General features: G+C 38.2%; 1 protein-coding gene across 16 annotated transcripts in view; it reads left to right on the forward strand.

Annotated features, from left to right (window-relative positions):
• grip1 (glutamate receptor interacting protein 1) overlaps positions 1-14,124 on the forward strand; it is a 226,674-nt gene that overhangs the window by 188,702 nt on the left and 23,848 nt on the right. For all 16 annotated transcript variants that reach the window (XM_084110706.1, XM_084110709.1, XM_084110716.1 and 13 more), the window contains 3 exons: positions 6,081-6,267; positions 7,715-7,860; positions 10,335-10,415. In XM_084110706.1, the coding sequence (XP_083966832.1) occupies positions 6,081-6,267; positions 7,715-7,860; positions 10,335-10,415 (414 nt within the window). The remainder of the gene's footprint in view (positions 1-6,080; positions 6,268-7,714; positions 7,861-10,334; positions 10,416-14,124) is intronic.

Genomic DNA, 14,124 nt, shown 5'->3' on the forward strand with positions numbered 1-14,124 from the left:
CGGGCTTTGTCAACAAGACCAATAAACAAACGCTGGGACTGGAAATTGGTTAATCAGCTGCCCATGACACTGACCTCGTTCGTGGTAACTTTCAGTAGCTGACTTGTTTGTGAGTTTCTGTTTTTCGTTGCATTTGCAGCTGCCTGGTTATTAACTGTAGAGAACGTAGATGTGAAAGTGATGACTGACATGATCAGTTTTCAGATTCAGTCCAATGGGAATCAGTATTTCTGCCTCTCTAGTTGCACCAAGTGGTGGTGTTGTTAACTGAATTAACTCATTTTTGGTAATAGGAATAAGGCTGAAATAAAATATAAATATTAGATTTCAGTTAGTTGCCGAAGGAACATTAAGTTCAAGTACTGAAAAGACACTAAAGCTAAAAAAACTTAAGCTATATACAAATGAAAAAAGCAAATAACAACATGACTAAAACATAAATTAAAAATGAAAATGGAATTGCAATAATAATGATTGTTTACAGGCAGGTTTCCAAAGCACTCTTAAAGGCATAGTTAACCCAAAAAGTTCTTCAATATATCTTCTTTTGTGATCAGCAAAGGAAAGAATTTCACACAGGTATATAACAAATTGAGGGTTTCCATTTTTGGGTAAATTATGACATTAATGCGCCTTTCATTTCAAGTAGGTGTGCTTTGGAAACCTGTTTGGAAACAATTATACCATTCTTCCATGGTTTGGTCAAATAGGTTGTCCCGCTCTGAAATCATGCCATCGGCTGTGCTAGAAGTTGACATTTCACTGTTGCTCAAACAACAGCATGGTTTGATAGCACTTCAGATGCACTGAAGTCCCCCTACAAATGGCTTGCTTAGACGTCTCATTAAACTGGGATATGAGATGGTATTTCAAAATGGCAAAAAACTTCTCCCTGTTTTAATCTGACATTGAAGTGTTTAATTTACTTAGCTGCACTTGTTCTGAACATCACTTGTAATAGTTTTTCCTAATGCACTGCCTGCCGCTTGTGTTTGGCTAATATACCTGCCGCACAGAAACAGAGCATCTCCTCTATACACAAATTTATTTTCGGTTTTACTGCCATGAGCATATGTGCATGGCCCCTCATAGATTCTGTTTGTTTAGAAAAATGATTCCATAATGGGTCTGTAATAGTTGTATTGAGTCTTTGCTCAGCTTTTATTTTACTGAGGAACATGACAAATGCTTAATCAGAGGAGCACACCAGAGTATATTATATCATAATGGAAAATATTCATAGATAAAAAGAAACACGCAGGATAATGCACAGTTGCTTCTCTGTTTAAAAACCTCTTAGTCCAGTCTAAGCTGGTGTGCTGGTCTTAGTTGGTCTCCTAGCCTGGTCAGACTGGTCTGCTAATTTTAGAAGACCATTTTTCAGATGGTCAGGTTGGGAAACCAGCTGTTCACCCAACTATACACCAGCTTGGCCAGACTGGTAGGTTGGCTTAATGAAATAACCAGCTTTAAGTATTACACTACCAGTCAAAACTTTGGACCACTGTTGTTATTGAGAAGTAAAGTAAAACTATTAAAAATAGTTTTCGGTAATTGAAATGAAGCTGAAATAAAAGAATATATAAATATTATATAAACTAAAACTTGTTTAAACTCTTTCCCCAGCCACTTTTATTTTTTTAATGTTGCCGGCCACCCCAGCGTTTTTACTATTTTAGCAAAAATGATGGCCCCCAGAATATTTTGTTGTATGAATTATGAACATGCAAAATATCAAAAGAACAGAGCATCTGCTTTTAAACAAAAACACGTTTTATTCTAGCTTCATGCAGTCTTTTTTTATCAACACTTGAATGTGGGTAAGTTTCATAAAAAAGCAAAATATTGAGCAAAAAGCTGAGGAAATCACGTTTTTGTCAGACTACATCCAGATCAGATTCAGAACAATGATCAAAACCATAGAGTGGGTCGAGTCCATCAACACCCCTAATGCTTACACAGTCCTATACCTCGTCCTGGGTCGACATTTCATTCAGTAACATTAGGCAGTTTTGATTTATTTATATGCTGTTTAATGTTGATGATTGCATTATTTTACATATGCATATGATTACATATGATATCGCTTGTTTCTGCATCTTCTTCGCATGTGTTTTGATCAGGAGATTCAGTACTCTTTCAGAACATGCGTAATAGCACCCCCTATGTGAAAACACGGAAAGCCGGAAAATTCCGTCAATAGCGGGGAAGCGTTGTCTCATAAATGACGGAAATTTCCTTCAATGGCGGTGAAAGAGTTAAATAAATTATAAAAATGACATCACAAAATTACTAAAACTGGAAAATAAAAAAAATAACTCAATCAAAAATATGAATAAATACTACTTGCTGAAATGCTTGAATTTGTATCAAATATAGATTGATAATTGCCCAAGAAACGCTAATGAACTTTAGCAGCTTGTCAGCAATCACCTTGTTTCAAGCCACTGCTGTGAAGCTCAAAGGGCAGCAAACTGTTCATTGCCTCACTGGCCCAAATTGAAAGCTTAATTAAAGCTTGATTAACTTCATTGATGCTCCAAATGAGCCCTATTTGCATAGCACCATGATTTCACTGTCCGTAGAGCTCTGCACAGGCAGTCATTTCAAGAAGCCCAATTGCCCAAGATATGTTCTGACAGCCTATAGCGCAAAAGCAAATGAGTGAGGACGGGTCCACTGCATGTAGTGCCGCTGACTCAGCATTTCCAGCCTTTGCATGAGTGACGTCTTCTAGCATACAAAGTAGCATTGGTTTGTTAAAAGTCCCTCCTGAGGCCTTACTGTCACTGGCTCACAGGGACAGAATAAAGCTCCCAGACACTTCTGAAAGGGAGAGAGTGGAGCGATGGAGGGAGATACATGCTGCAAAGTCACCCATCAGACAGCAATGACACGTCTCTGGATGTGATGCCAAACCATCTCGCACCGAGCGAGAACACAGAAGGCAGTGCCATTTTCAAGTGTGCTTTATACAGGCACAGTTTAGTGTCCTGTTACTTTTTGTAAAGCATTATAGGGACAAATCCCATGTATTTTTTATTTTTTTTTAAAGAATTTGTTGTGGAAAGTGTCTGCAAGATCAGACGCAGTCAATGAAGCAGTGAATGTGAGATGAAACTATTTATCTTGTCCACATGCATCATATCTCCTCTTCTCCTGCTGAGGTAACTGTAAAAAAGCTTTCACTGATGTCTTTTCTAAATCTTGTTTACCCCTGTTGGAGATGGTGTCAAGCTAATTTTAACGTTCCCCTCTGTGTTTCTGAGGTCCGGAACAAACCAGTCTGCGTTTAATGTACTGTGACCGAACTAGCACCGTGTCTTCTCACCAGGAGAATATTAGCATAATTTAATTGTTGTCTAATGCCTACAGTCCTCGTTTATGATTTCCGTGCAGTTGTCGGTTAATATGTTCTGCTAGAGGAAAATATAATTACATTAAAGGACAGTGTTGAGGACATGAAGGCTCCTGGTATCTTCAGGCTACGGCATACACTTAACCCGCAGATACGTAACGTAGTTAACCCAAAAAAATGACATTAATTATTATTTACTCACCTTCATGTATTTTTTTAAGTTCCCTTCATATGGTTCAGCAAAAAAATAACATTATCCCAAATCGTAAAGGGGGTCAAAATGACCCTTATGCATTTCCTATTGTTATTTATATTTGATGACGCAAGTCAAGGGCCTCGGGATCGAAGGTGCGTTTTCCAATTTAAAGCCTCCAAAATCTGTTCTCTGTTGAAGAAAAGATGTTTCAGAACCCTTCTGACTCATTCTAAGGATTTCAAGTTACAGCTGACTCATTGATCTGTGGGAAGCACAAATGAAGATTTCTAGCAGGAAGGAAGAGGAAGAGGAGGAAGCGAACGAGCTAGAGAGAGTTAGTCAGCTGGCAATTCTTTAAGATGTGTAGACGATGACCCCTCAGGTGCTTGCTTGTCTGTCAGAGCTTTTGAAGTCTACCACAAATCAAAGACACCACTTAACCGAATCGCCTCGCAAAAGCAAGACTCCGAAGCGCACAAAGCCTTGTCGGGTCAGTTCGCAGTCTGCGGCCCCTGAGCAATTCCCAAAAAGACCAGTCAGTATCACTTTCAGTGCTTCAGACAGAAAGAATCCCGAACGATCGTTGATCGATGTTCACCGCAGACCCGTCCCTAAAAGCGTTTCAGCATCCAAGAGGCGTCCTATCTTCATCTGCGTCACCTTAACCTCCCTCTCTCATCCCTCACTCACAATAAAAAAGGAAAGGTCACCGCATTTAAAACAATAAAGGTGTCTGGTGCGGTAAATCTAGCCCGTGAGCAGGGCCATCAATCTCGGATAGACTCACTCTTGAAGTCACACTAGAGCGATCTGGAGAGTATAACAGGCTCTTTAAGAATGCAGCGAGCCCGATCGATAACCTGGAGGCAGATTTCTGTACGTGTCTATGGGGAAAGAGACCTCCTGACTACCGTCTGTGCTCCCTGGTGCTTGAGATGACAGTTCAAGCTTGGTCAGTCAAGGGTGTGAAGGGCGCTCGTGTGTCAGGGCGCATTTTCGCTCGTCTCTTTGAAAGCACGCAGAGTGAAAAAAGATCTCCAAATGTTGTTGTTCATAAACATTGGAAAAATTGGTTCTTTTTGCAGCCCAGTTCGAATATGTGGCTTTGCAATTGAGATGTTTCCCATGAGACTTTATTGATATAGACAATTGTAAATGGAGCGAAGCGCAGTGTGTAAATCACATTGGTTATGCTTATGTGCCTGTCTGCTTTTCAGCAAGCTGGTTTAATGTATCTCAATCAATGCAGTGAAAACAACAGGGCCTATCTTTTTTCACAGACTTGTTTCTGTGTCTAATAGAAATAGACTAGTTTTAGTTTATCATTATCAGCTGATATTTCATATTTATTTATGCTCATTTATCCAATTTTGTACATTTAAATTGTCTTTACTGTAATCTAGCACTAAAGTTAATTTTTAAAAACACTAGCAAATATCAAATTTTTTTATATATATTATTTTTATGATTTATTTTTTGTGACTAAAACTTGAACATATTAAAATAAAAGCTAATTTTAAATATTAATAAAGACTATAATCATATATAAATAATTAAAAAATATAACTGAGCGGTAGCAGTCAGAAATAATACTAGTCCATCCTTAATATTTAATTTTTAGAATAACTATGTACAGCAGCATATTAGTTTTTGAGGTGGTATTAAAATCTCAAAATTTTGGTATAGTGACAACCCTATATTTAAGAACTGCAGTGCATAATATAGTAATTTCAGACCCAGAATTGTAAGATAAGAAGTTCTTTCAACCTCATAATTCATACCATCTACAGAAAGAGTTGCCTATAATCCCTGTGGTCTGATTTGCGATATAATACACTAGCTCTATATCAAAGTGCCTTTTCTTATTTCAAAGCGCACCTAGCTGGCCCATAGATACTAGCCCACACATTGAAATCTTATCTGCAGTGAGGGCACAGATCCAGCTCAGTCACTGCAAAGACTCAGGGGCTCACAACATTTAATTCTGGGAAAAGCTGCTCTGAGATGCACACAGAACAGTAATTTGAAACCTTTAAAAGGATTGTTGGTCACACTTTAGATTAGGCTTCATTTCTCACTATTAACTAACTATTAACTATGACTTTTGCCTCAAACTCCCAATTACTGCTTATTAATAGTTAGTAAGGTAGTTTGATATTGGGTAGGATTAAGGGATGTAGAATATGGTCATGCAGAATAAGGCATTAATATGTGCTTTATAAGCAATAAACATCCAATATCCTAGTAATATGCGTACTAATAAGCAACTAGCTAATAGTGAGAATTGGACCCTTGACTAAAGTGTTACCGGATTGTTTTAATTTACCAAACCTTTCTTTTTTTTTTTGTCCTTACATTGATCGCCAAAGAAGTTTAGCAGGAGGTTCAAGCTGCTCTTTTCTATTTAGTAAACATGAATGGGGCAGGTCGTTTTGAGCTCCAATAAGATTTCCATTTTATAGGTTATCGTGAGGAACTTTTCCTGCTATTTGTGACCCTGTTGTCCTATGTTTTTCATTCCTGTAGTGTCTCTGGCTTCCAGTACCGTAGGACTGGCTGGGCAGGTGGTCCACACAGAAACAACAGAGGTGACCCTCATTAGCGACTCCATCATGGGCTTTGGGATCCAGCTCCAAGGAGGAGTCTTTGCCACAGAAACCCTGTCCTCTCCACCGCTCATCGCTTACATAGACCCCGACAGCCCGGCAGAGCGGTAAGATCACCGAACACGACTTATATTAATCTCCAGTGCCTCATTTGACCTAGTTAAAACTCTTTTTAATATTCCAGAAACCCTTCCACAGATCGGTGCAGCTTAATTGTTTGCGTTATCAGAGAACTGTGAAACTTCCCTTTGGGAATCTTGAATATTTAATCTCGAATCTAATTTTGATTATCTGAACACATCCCAAAGCCCACAGTTATTACATCACTGCGCTGTTCTCGCAGCTTATAACTTGTCCTCCGCAGAACCACATCTCCATCGATGATATAATGCGACGATCACACATGATATATAACTGCTTGGCCATGACGATCTGATTTCCAGTCTGTTTGGGCTGTGATTGACTACACCGTTACGTGATAGAGCAAAGCACTTAACTATAATTACCTGAGCACCAGAGCCTCAGCTGGCACCCAAATGAACTTGCGCGTTGACTGATGGGGATTTACATTAAAACTTCACTGTAATTACTGACCTAAGCAACAGAAATGACTTCTCGCTGCCAGTTGAAGTTGTAATTGCAGTGATGGACATAAACCTTCTAATGTTGGGGATTTGATAAAGATCTACCGGCGTTGGGGAACAAAAGTAGCGATGCTGTCAACTTAACATCTTTCTTCTGTGAAAACAACTCAAGTTTTTACATTAATGTAGCTTTTTCCAGTAACAAGCTATTAAACAAGCACAACAGTGCTATTTGTTGTATTTCACTGTACTGTATGTGCATCTTTTTATTGAATCAATTTACTCTTTTAAAAAATGTTTTGCATCGTTATACAAAATACTACAATGTCTGTACAATTGCACCTTACATAGCTTCAAAAATGCATGTCCACGATGTCTGTTAAAGAGTTTATCATCATGCATCATGTTCTAATTATTAATGTGTGCACACATCTGATTAACATCAGATTTTACAATTCTAATCACACTGCACTGCAAATGAGCAAACACTCTAAAGATTTAATCCTCCAGGTGAAAACAAACACACACACACACAGCCCACTCTGGATAACCAGCATCTGCAATACAGCATATGATTCATGATGACTAGCTTTACTGACATTTTTAGCAGTGAATTCATAAGCAATACTGCTTCTGTTTAGCTCAAGTCATTTTAGAATTCAAAAAAGAGAGGTTTTTTTTGTTCCCTCCGCTATTAAAAAGTTCTTTACTCTAACCTTGAGGCAGTAGCTAAGAGGACGTTCGTATTTTTGCCTAAAATGTCACATCAACTCAATAATGTCTATTTAACGGTGCCAGCTGGCATAATATAAATGGTTGGTTGGTCTGTGCGAGAGATTGCCTGGGTACCATTACCTATTTTGTCTCCCTCTGCAAGCAGTCCATTATTTAGTATTTTATGCATTCAGCACAGCTAGTCTGTTGGCCAGTGTAAGAGGAATGGTGTGCTAAATCTGCTCTCTGTGCACAGGTGCGGCATCCTGCAGATCGGTGACCGCATCCTGTCAATAAACGGCATTCCCACTGAGGACAGCACACTGGAAGAGACCAATCAGCTGCTGAGGGACTCCAGCATCACCAGCAAAGTCACGCTGGAGATTGAGTTTGACGTAGCAGGTGGGGACACAATTCATCAATTCCAAACCTGTTTGGGGAGGAAGGATCCATCTGGGCATAACCCACGTTCATCCTAGTGTGCTCCTTTAAACTTATGCCATTATTTTGGGAGCCAAACCATCTGTCGTCTATTTGATGTATATAAATGATTAGCGCTGCAAGACAAGTGGCCCATGATTTAATAGCTACTGTTTCCAGACAGAAAATCCAAAATACATTCTCTCATTTTTCCATCTCGTGCTGTGCTTTGGCAGTGTTATCACAGTACGGGTCTCATCGAACGCCTGTAGTCCTTGAGACGTGCTGTAATTAGCTTGTCATCCTAGTGTTTTGTCTTGTGTAATTTGGTATGATATTTAATTTGTTTCTTAATTACGAATGAATCAGAAGTTAATCAGAAATCTTTTAACTGTGTATGTGATGACTTCAAGTGTAGTTTCAGCCTTAAGGCACTAGCATAGCCCGCCTACTGTCCTTTAACAATATGCGTATAGCTCACAAAAATGAGTACGTTTCTGTTAAGCTCTAATCTGACTTTATGCAACTTCCGTCAGTAAGGGCTTAAATGCTGTTTAAGCAAAGTTCACTAACTTTATTCTTATGTACTGCCCCGAGACTTGGGTTGAAGATCAAAACGCAAGCTTTATTGAGTGTAATCCATAATCGTAATCCATAAAAGAGGCATAAGGTGGTTTGACCTTAAAATAACATTAATAAATAAAGAATAAAGTTTGTGAACTTTGATTAAACAGCATTTAAGCCCTTACTGACAGAAGTTGCATAAAGTAACACACAGAAGTTGCACAGAGCAAACCACCCAGATAATGGCAAAAGTCCAAGGGATAGGAAAACAGGGAAATCCAGGGAAATGGGTCAAGACCATGACAATGAAACCAGAAGTAGCGCTCAGAAATGCAGTGTTTGCAAACAAGACTTTGCAAAGAAAGAATGAAAACACAGGGCTTATACTGTATATAGGAAGGGCTTAACAAGCCAATGACACACTGCTGAACCTTAATAGAATTAATAATAGAATACTTCTAGAGTTTGGGGTCAGTATGAAATTTTTTTTTTTTTTTGTGAAGAAATTAATACTTTGATTCTGCATGGATACATTGATCAAAAGTGACAGTAAATACATTTATAATATTGCAAAATATTTCTATTTCAAATAAATGCTCTCCTTTTGAATATTTTATTCATCAAATTATCTTGGGGGGGAATGGTTTTAAGCTGCTGAAACTGTTTGATAATAATACGTTTGATAATATTATATTAATAAATGTTTGTCGAGCATTAAATCCAAATATTAGAATGATTTCTGAAGGATCATGAGACACTGAAGACTGGAGTAATGGCTGCTGAAAATTCAGCTTTGCCATCACAGGAATAAAGTACATTTTAGAACATATTAAAATAGAAAACCGTATTTTGAATTATTTATTTTGAATTTGATATTTCACAAAATGACTGTATTTTTGGTCAAATAAATGCAGCCTTGGTGAAGGTAAGAGACTTCTTACCGAAATCTTACCTTCCCCAAACTTTTATTACAAGCCATGAAAGTACCCTCATTTGCACGAACCACTCATTTACATTCTGCAACACTGAATGTAAATCTTCCTTGCAACCCAATAAAATATAAATATTTTACCACAGAACAATAAAATCTGCTTTTGAAAGGATGTGTTGGAAGGAGAACGACTTGATGGTGTTTTTGCTTGTACGTTCTTTTTTTTATAGTTCAGGCCAAGTGTTTTTGAACGACTCCTTTGTTGATTTGGAAGAAATGAGTTGGCTTGAATTATTGAATGATGATTTCAAGAGCAGAGACCTTTATGTGTAATGGAGGGTCGCTGGAGTGCAGTGCGTTTTCTTTCTTTTGATGCTTTCACACTTCTGTCATTCTTTTTGAGTCTGACTCACTGCCCAGAGGAGGAGGACATATTTTATGGAGATTTCAGTCTTCCAGACTTAGGGTTCTGGGCTTCTGTCAGAAAAGATCATCTACACCGCTGCCTGAGAGAAAGACTGAATTTTTAACAGCTGTCTACAAGTCACTATAAGTACAGAGTTCACCCAAAAATGAATGTTCTGCTAGCATTTACTCTACTTTCTTTCTTGCATGTAAATCAAAGGAGGTAAAAGCTACCACTATGGGGACCAATAAAAAAAAATAAAAAAAAGCAGCTTGGACATTCCACTAAACATCTAATTTTGCATCCCACTGAAAAAAAGAATTATAATCATACAGGTTGGGAACAACATTAGGGTGACTAAATGGTGACATATATATCATTTTCAAGTGAACTATCCCTTTTACAAGTGTTGGTTTGGTCCTTCACCTGAATTTCCACATTTCAGTTTCAAAATGGTCTATGAATCCAGACTTAATCAAACTTGAGAATGATTATATGTATAGACCTACATCTAAAAATTGATCTTTTTTGTATTTCTGTCCTTGTTTCATCCAGAATCGGTCATCCCAAGCAGTGGAACCTTCCATGTGAAGCTACCAAAGAAGCCAGGTGTGGAGCTGGGCATCACCATCAGCTGTACGTATTCTTCTCTCAGTTCTTCTATGCGTAATAATGGTTATCTATGCTCAAGGTGTAAGTTGTATTTATTGATCATACATGGGATAAATAATTTGAAAAACACAAGGTCAATGGGTTTGATTCCCACATCTGCATCTGCCAAATAAGAAAGTATACAGTGAGAAACTATATTGTTTAAAAAAATGTATAATTACCCACATTCCCATTTTAAGCTTTAACTGCACTCTTATTTGCCTCTTCAGTGTTTTTCTGTGCATTATCTAGGCCACACATTTAGAAGACTTTCACTTCCTTCACTCCCTATATCACGGAGATAAAAATATGTGACATTTAACCCTTGTTTCAGTTCCAAGGACATTGAAGAGACACAACTGGGTGACTTATTATTGGGTTACTAGGGGAAAAATGTAGCTGTTGCTTATTAGGGTACTGGGAAAAAAAAAAATCCTTTCTTTCTCAGAGGGTTTGTGCTTATTTGTATTATCTTTTGAGGTTCTGCATGACAAGCACCTAATTATATATTACCTCTCATTTATTGCAATTGTAAATTTAATTGCTAGGAACAGACTGTAGGTCACAGTGGCTGCATCCAGAAGGCAGTTTCATTGTATTGTGTGATGTGTTTTTTGTGTATGAAGGTCTTCCAAAGCACCATAATGTCACATCTAAAGATCTATAATGAATTCAAGTTTCTTTAGGCTTTAGGGATAACCAAGATGATATTTTGTGACAAATTCTTATTTCTCACTAGAAATGGAGAAAAGTGTTTTTTTGTATTTTGGAAACCATTTGCTGAACACACATTGGATTGTGGGATATTATACTTTTTGAACCATCATCTCTCAAAAGCCCATTAATAGTGCTGTCTTTTAATGGAAATAAATGCCAAGCTATTCCCTCCTTCCTCCAAAGATACTGTATTTTCTCTCCTGTTGTGTCATTCGTTTAAATCACCTGTTTTTTTGGAAAGGTGTTTATAGACGGATCTGCCTGTGAATTCAATCTGCTTTGTGCCTGCAGTCAGGGGCTCTGCAGTGCTCCGTTCGTAAACCCCACGCGCCGAACGCTCGAAGCCTTTGCCAGCTGCTTCATCAATGCCCCCCCCCCCGCACTGTCAAGCGAGAGTGATTCATCACCTCATCCCCGCTCGGTTTTGTCACATTTACTGTTTTCCCCATCACAGCAATATGATACAAACTTTCTGTTATTAGCCAGCGTTTTTGTGAAATACATTGCTGGACCCCTATGCAACAACCTAGCAGTAATTTCTTCTCTCTGCATCTGTGGAGTCGTTTACCTCCAAAGCAATTTTGCCCGTCATCCTCCATGCTTTTTAAATAAGTATTTATTATGTTGCTGGTGTACAAGTTGTGTGTAGTCCTCACATTTGTTGCTAGTTTGATGGGGCAAATTCTCCCAGGATTGGCTATGAATATATACCCAGTCCAAAGATAATAACAAACGGTTCCCAGTAAAGCTTCTTTTGTGGGGTTTTACAGCTGTCTGAACTTCCTTAATGAACCAGACGAACTATTTTACCAGTGCTAAAGTACCGCTGTAACTGCTTTTCAGATCATTAAAAAATGTTTTTTTTTTTTAATGGTTCCCATTCCTCTGCATCTTCTCAAAATCTCCATTCAGTTAACATAATAGTTCATCCAAAAAGGATGATTTGTTTTTATTTATTCACCTTTGCAAAGAAAATCTGCTCAATTATGCCTCCATTTGGCTCAGGGCCTGCAGGATGTCTGAGAAAGTCAACTTTCATGGAATGAGAATGAGAGAGAGAGAGAGATGTAGGGTGTCCTATCCACATGTCGATTTATGTATATGGGCTTTGTGGAGCTCTCGTGGCCTTTCTGAGCAGTTTAATGGCTTTCTGTTGTGTGCCTCTGTAGGGCCTGTATTTCACAGGTACTAATAAAGCCATAGTGGGACACATTTATAGATGTCTTGTTTACTTCTCCTTAAAGATTACAGTGTCTTATTCTCCTAGTGGCGTCTCATCTGCTGTGGACTGGAATATGAAATGATATACTCTGTACACTAATCTGAGTTCATTTTAATTTGATATATACTATTTATGATTTTAAATGCGAGTCACATCCTGAATAGCGTGGGGGGGGGGGATTGTGAAATCCATAAAAAATAGATTTTAGTCAATAGATTTCATACATTTATGAAGTGAGATGGTAAACACCATATTTTACATGTTTTTTGGCTGCTTAGACTGCAGATTTGATTTGAATAAACAAAACAAAAAAGATTTATGTTGAATAAAACAAGCAATAAGAAATGCTTTTGAAGATCACCATAGTAGTTTTACTGTATAAATTGGATCAGATCAACCTCATAGCAAAAGTTTACTACATGTACTGTAGTTGTCCTAGTTTGACCCCAAGCTTGTGTAAAGATTGACATTCACCCGGCCAGACCAATATAAGCAGGCAAGGTGCAGAGACTGCAAATGGGCCACACTATTTATCATGGTTAGGCCAAATAGCAGTGCAAGTCATAGAGGAAAACTATGACAAATCAGCGACCAATGGCAACAATGTTGCCGCCAACCAGGAAGCAGGCAGGAGATGGCTGTGCTCGTCCGTTCTGAATGTCATAATGTAGCTTGCCTGTCAAATAAGAATCATCTTGCTGCTTGATTTACTATCAAGAGTGCCTGTTTATGTAAGTAGTCACTCCTCTGTTTTTTGCTCCGGATACTTGCTATAAAATTCATCAGAGCTTCACCGAGTTGAAAGGCTGTGCTTTGATGTGCACCATCTGAAGGTGACATCACACCTCTGTAACTGTAATGCAGCATATGGTGAGGTGCCTTTAAGGCCAGCGGACATGTGCACTCTTTGAGCTGAGCAGAAAACATGATTATTTCTTTGGTCCGAGAACTCGCTAACATTTGGAAATTGAATTGTCAGATAGACTACATCTCAGCACCTGCATTGCTGACACTGACAATTTGCTCTCAGATAGCTTGTTCAAATCTAGCTTGCTCTGATTGACATCCTTAAAGCAATTTATTTCCTCTTTTAGACTGCTAGAGCTGTAGCCTGTACCATCGAGACTGAATCTTTGACCTTTCTCAGTTGAATCATCCTGAAATTAATGTTCTCTTTCAACTGACAAACCTCTTCGACTTGCTTTGTAATTTGAAAGTGGAAAGCTCTAATTTCATATTAGCTAAATGAATCCATTACAGATAAATAAAAAAAGTAATCAAACATGAAAACCTTAAAGCACACTTTATTTAATTTGTATTTATTTGTGATTCTGCTTGTAATTTCTTCTTCTTGTTGTTTATTTTGTAAATTCAATTCAAGGTTTAAATCAAGCTTTCTTGTGCTGTGTTTAAACTCATGTGCAACAAAATGACCCCATTGTTAAAAGAAAATAAATCCTTAATTAAAAAATGCCCCCAAATAAAAAAACCCCACCTAAGTGTCACCTGAGAGGGGAATCCCAACCCATTTTTCAAAATGAAATCAAATAATCCATCATATTACCTTGTGAAACCTCTCAAGTAATCAAGCTTTTCTGTCAATTGGAGCTTGTCTTATTGCAGGGTTGTCCCAGCAAACCTCTGGGACTGTCTGTCCGACACAGACACGTGCTCGGCATCTCAATGCGTAGAGAAAGAACATACCCCCATAAGGCAGCATAGGACAATCACTGACAGGCTACACAGAGCATCAGA

The sequence above is a fragment of the Abramis brama genome, assembly GCF_963993115.1.
Source record: "Abramis brama genome assembly, chromosome: 4".
NCBI lineage: Eukaryota > Metazoa > Chordata > Actinopteri > Cypriniformes > Leuciscidae > Abramis > Abramis brama.